At 34.0% G+C, this 5037-nt stretch overlaps 1 protein-coding gene across 2 annotated transcripts; it reads left to right on the plus strand.

Moving 5' to 3' along the window:
* The first annotated feature begins 1594 nt into the window (after positions 1 to 1594).
* On the plus strand, positions 1595 to 4716 carry LOC131034821 (probable WRKY transcription factor 17). Of its 2 annotated transcripts, none has more exons than XM_057966419.2 (4): positions 1595 to 1751; positions 2219 to 3017; positions 3993 to 4118; positions 4347 to 4716. In XM_057966419.2, exons 2-4 carry the CDS (start codon positions 2272 to 2274, stop codon positions 4507 to 4509), a joined length of 1035 nt encoding a protein of 344 aa, XP_057822402.2. In that variant the 5' UTR covers positions 1595 to 1751; positions 2219 to 2271; the 3' UTR covers positions 4510 to 4716. The 2 variants fall into 2 exon arrangements, with proteins under 2 accessions (XP_057822402.2, XP_057822406.2); XM_057966423.2 differs by having other exon boundaries at positions 2299 to 3017.
* Positions 4717 to 5037: the final 321 nt, after the last annotated feature.

Raw genomic sequence — 5037 nt, forward strand, 5'->3', positions numbered from 1 at the left:
ATTGACCTAATGTATCCTACCCAACAAACTCTTCAAGAGTGTTCTTAAATGCTGCTAGCTAGATAACATAGGCTACAAGTATTAAAACAAACAAAACAACAAATGGTAGAGTTTAGTAAAGAATTGTTTTAATTAAACAAAGCTGATCTATAAATGTACATAAAAAATAATAGTCCAAAAAAGGAGCCTAAAGGACCATTAGCAATAGACATTATATGCCAAATACAAAAATACGCAACTAAAAGTAAGAGTCACCATAGTCATAACCAGCCCAAACAAAATTGATCCAACCTTACAATAACAAAACCATTGGTTTCAAAATTAAAACTATTGCACCATAGCAAAAAACTATTTCAGTTTGAACTTAAATAACTTTGGAGTTGATTGGCACGCCAAATATCTCTTGATCAAATATTAGCATGTCTTGTTTCTAGATTCAATTGTGTTAGATTTGTTTGGATCAACGTTCTGGATCACACGCCATGATCCATCATCTCGATGTAAAAGGAGCTCAAGGAGAAAGATGATGTATCATGAAGTGTGATCCTAAACGTTGGTCCAAACAAATCTTACATAATTGAATCCAAAAACAAGACACGCTAATGAATATAAAATATGAAAATATAAAAAAATACTAAAAAATAAAAACTGCGCACCAAAATTCGAGTATATGAATCTCGATTAGATCCATAATCACACAACTCACTTTTGCAATTACTTAAGTGACCCAAACACACATACAACAAGTTTTTAAATCCAAAACTATTCATTTCATATTCTTCTAACTTTTAGCATAATCGCAAATCATCTCCACAACCAACTATTGTTCTTAACATAATCCAAATAAATACCAACTCCAACCATTTAATTCCAAAATAATAATGACTACCTAGGGGCTGGTTTGAATAAATTAATAAAAAGTCTTGGAGCACTTTGTAGCTTGGTACCTAATCTACATTTATATCTTTCAACACTTACTTGGAGTCCAAAGTTAAAAATAAAAGCAAGCAATGAAATGCTGTTTTATTGTTTTTTACTCTCATCACTTATTTGACTTCCTTGTAACCTCTTTTGAGCTGTACAGCACAAACTCCACACTTTAATAATTACCTCGGTCAAATGAAAACATACATTCCCAAAAATGGTAAATAAATTATTAACCCTAACCACAAATAATTAAATTGCGCTTTTATTAATTTTAATTTTTCTTCCTTCCACTCCAGTAATTCTGCCAGAATTTATGGCAAATTGAATAAACTGAAGGTAAGTTGGCAGAGAAGTCAACTGCACGAGCTGGAAGGCGGATGAATCTGGACCGTTGGATTGCCAGGAAAGGAACAAAATTCTTCCTGCTTTTATTAAATCTACCGGCAATATACGGTGCCTTGCGAGAGCGGCAAGTGCAGCCGGTCATAAAATCCGGTCAAAGTATATGACTTTGTATTCAATTATTCAAAGATAATACGGTTGATCTGTCAATTTACTGGTACTATTTTCGACACGTGTCACGATCGCATTGGGTGGCTCTTTGACTTCGTTGGGCTTAGAATCATAGGATTCCGTAAATCAAGATTTGACCAAAATGTCATTAATTAAATTAATTGCAGAGCAGGTTGAAATGTAAATATGGAATGGTAAGAGTTAAAGGTCTTCTGCTCTGCTCTGCTTAGGTACCTCTCAGTCATTTATCCATGCCCGAATGAATTGGCCATAGCGGATTTCGATTCACTATTCATTTTTTCCGATAAACGGTACGTTTTTTTTCCTCCATTTTTGTCTGGTTATGGCCATTGGCATTCTCAAAGATCTTTTATTTAGTTTTTCACGTCTGTCTGCAAAAATGTCTTCATGGTCTGTGAGATTTTGTGCCCAAAATGAGGGATTCTTCTGGTTTTGAGATTGTGAATTCTGTTCTCTGTAGATTGGGATTCTTTTGGTCAAGAAAGGATCTTGGAAGTCAAAGATTTAGGCCCTTTAGTCCCTGAGTTTTGGGTCTCTGTGATTTGAAGTGGCACAAGAACATTCTAAGTAGTATTAGATTAGATTGTGTGAGAGTTTTTTGATAAGCGTTTAAGATCATAGTCTATGAAACATTCTAAGTAGTATTAGATTAGATTGTGTGAGAGTTTTTTTGATAAGCTTTAAGATCATAGTCTATGAAACATGATTGTGGGCTTTTTTAGATACTACCCTAATTCCAATTCTGGTCAATTGACAGCCCTCTAAATGTGCACATTCTGATTCTTGCTCTGAGTTGGTTTAACTGATTGAATGAATCTCTGTGGGGCAAATTTGAAGGAAATGGCGGTGGAGATGTTGGATTTCAGGAATGTGAAGGAACGAGAAGTGCATGAGGCAGCGTCTGCAACGATAGAAAGTGTGCAAAATCTCATACATTTGCTGTCCCAACAGCAGAAAAATCTGGCACAGAGTAATGATAACAAGGAGGAGAATGAGGAGGAAATGAATTGTGGGTCTAGTGCAAACAGATTCAAGAAGGCTGCTTCCATGTTGGGGAATTTCAGAGGCCATGCCCGATTCAGAAAAGCCCCAGCTGGGCCAATGCCCTCTTCTGTAGAATCTCTTGTTCCAAAGCTTAATACTCCTGAAACAGAGCAATGCAAGAAGGATTTCCATTATGATGAGGGTTTTAGAAGCTCTTTATACTATCCCACCACCACAACTAGTTCTGCTCCTCCTTTGGTTCAGAATAATGGAGCCCCATATCCTTCCCATGGGCTGCAAATGAATCATATGGATAGTAAAACAGATTACGGCGCTAATGGTTTTAGTGTTGTGGGCAAGGAATCCGTGACCTCTTTGTGTTCTCCCAATTCTTCATCTTTGACTGCTGCAGGAGTCGATCCCTGCACCAGTAATAAAACATCTTGTGTTCTGATTGAATCCTTGGCTGCATCAGCTCGGCCTCCATGGTCGTCTGTCAAAAAATCCTGCTCTCATACTAAATCAGACGACAAATGTGCCGCCACTGGAAGATGTCACTGCTCCAAGCGCAAGTATGTTTACCTCCTCCATCTATGTAATTTTTGTTTGCAATCTCGTACATAATCGTTTTCCTTAAGATGAATCATGGTGTATGATTGGAAATATTGATAGATTTTTACATGATCAAATCTAGAAACTCTAAGTTGAAGTATATTTAATGATAAAGATTTTTCAGTAAGCTAGTATTTTTTAACGTCTAGATTGGCTCTCTTCATTATTTACAAGCTTGAACCAATAGAGTTAGTTACACATTGGTTTTCTTCATTAGCATGATGGATTGTGGTGTATGATGGAAATTTTGATAGACACATATTTATACAATTGAATCTAAAAACTTCAAGTTAAAGTAGATCAATGACTCTCTTCATTGTTTACAATCTTGTATCAATAGAATTAGTTACACATTGGTTATCTTCATTATAATGATGGGTCATGGTGTATGATAAGAAATGATGATAGAAAAATACTTACATGATCAAATCCAAAAATTCCAAGTTAAAGTAAATATAATCATAAATTTTTCTCCCTAAATCAATATTTTATAGCATCAATGTTGGCTCTATTCATTATTTACAATCTTGTACCAATAGAATTAGTGATGGATGATGATACACAATCAAATCTAGAAATTCAAGTTGAAGTAGATATTATGAAATGCTTTTTTTAATAGATCATGATATATGATCTGAAATGTTGATGAAAAATACTTCCACAATCCAATCAAAATCCTTAAAATTAAATAGATATAATGATAGAATGTTTTTGTCCGATAAGCCAAGATTGTGTGTAGCATATACGTTCTATATTCAGTTTTTCTTCAATAATCAATAAACTTGAATGAAAAAATATATGTAATCTTGATGATATCGTTCTATATCATTGGAGGTAGCTATCAAATGTTTGAACAATCTGGTTTACATTAATTCTTGATTTCAAGATTTGAAGTTTGACTGTACCTGAAAAACTTGATTATTATGATGTTTCAGGAAATCAAGGGTAAGAAGAACATTAAGGGTGCCTGCAATTAGTCTGAAAATGGCGGACATTCCATCAGATGAATTCTCATGGAGGAAATATGGGCAGAAGCCCATTAAGGGCTCTCCACATCCAAGGTCTGCTCTCACATTTCTTTTCATTTTCTTTGCTAAAATTTTTGGAAATAAAGCTTTAGAAAAGAAATCCCCACTTTGAGAAATTTGAAAGAAAGAAAACAAAACAAAAAAAAACATTTTATTGATCAAACTAAAATACAATTGTTTTTAGCAGAGAAATTTTGTTCAAAGTAAATATTTAATAAGAAGCAAGCAATTCCTCCATTAATGGCTGACTATGTATTGCAGAGGGTATTACAAGTGCAGCACAATGAGAGGGTGCCCTGCAAGAAAGCATGTAGAAAGAGCTTTGGATGATCCAAATGTATTACTTGTGACATATGAAGGAGAGCACCACCATTCTCAGTCACAGACTATGTCTGAAAGCACAGGCCTAGTTGTGGATCCATAGTTCAATTCAATATTAGATCTAGATTTCTAGAATACATAAATCTTGCAATATCTATGAAGAACAGTGTACTGAGACATATTAGTCACGGATGGTAATATTATTAATTTTAACAGCATTCTCCAATTTTTTTTTCAATGTGGAGATTAAGCAAGGAAAAATCTTATACAGTGGAGACTATTGCTTATAACAGAATCCTATCTTGTCTAAGCAGGAGTTATGCAGACTTATCTAACATTTCCTCTTTGCATTGTGTTCCATTCTATAAGGAAAATCATAGGTTGGTATTTTTATTATTATATTTTATAGGATGGTTATTCTTCTTGTTAATAAGAATAATGTACCATCTATCATGTTAAAAACTTTATTTGATATTATTTTTTGTAAAAGGGACAAAATATGTAGTTAAGTTTTTTATATAGAGCCTGTCATAACAAACTATATTTCGATTGAAAATAAGTGAAAACTGACTTGAGTGCTTCATTTGAAAACATCAAGTTTTTGATTGGCTTCAAGGAAAAATCATATTTA

The sequence above is a fragment of the Cryptomeria japonica genome, chromosome 5 (assembly GCF_030272615.1).
Source record: "Cryptomeria japonica chromosome 5, Sugi_1.0, whole genome shotgun sequence".
In the NCBI taxonomy this organism is placed as follows: Eukaryota; Viridiplantae; Streptophyta; class Pinopsida; order Cupressales; family Cupressaceae; genus Cryptomeria; species Cryptomeria japonica.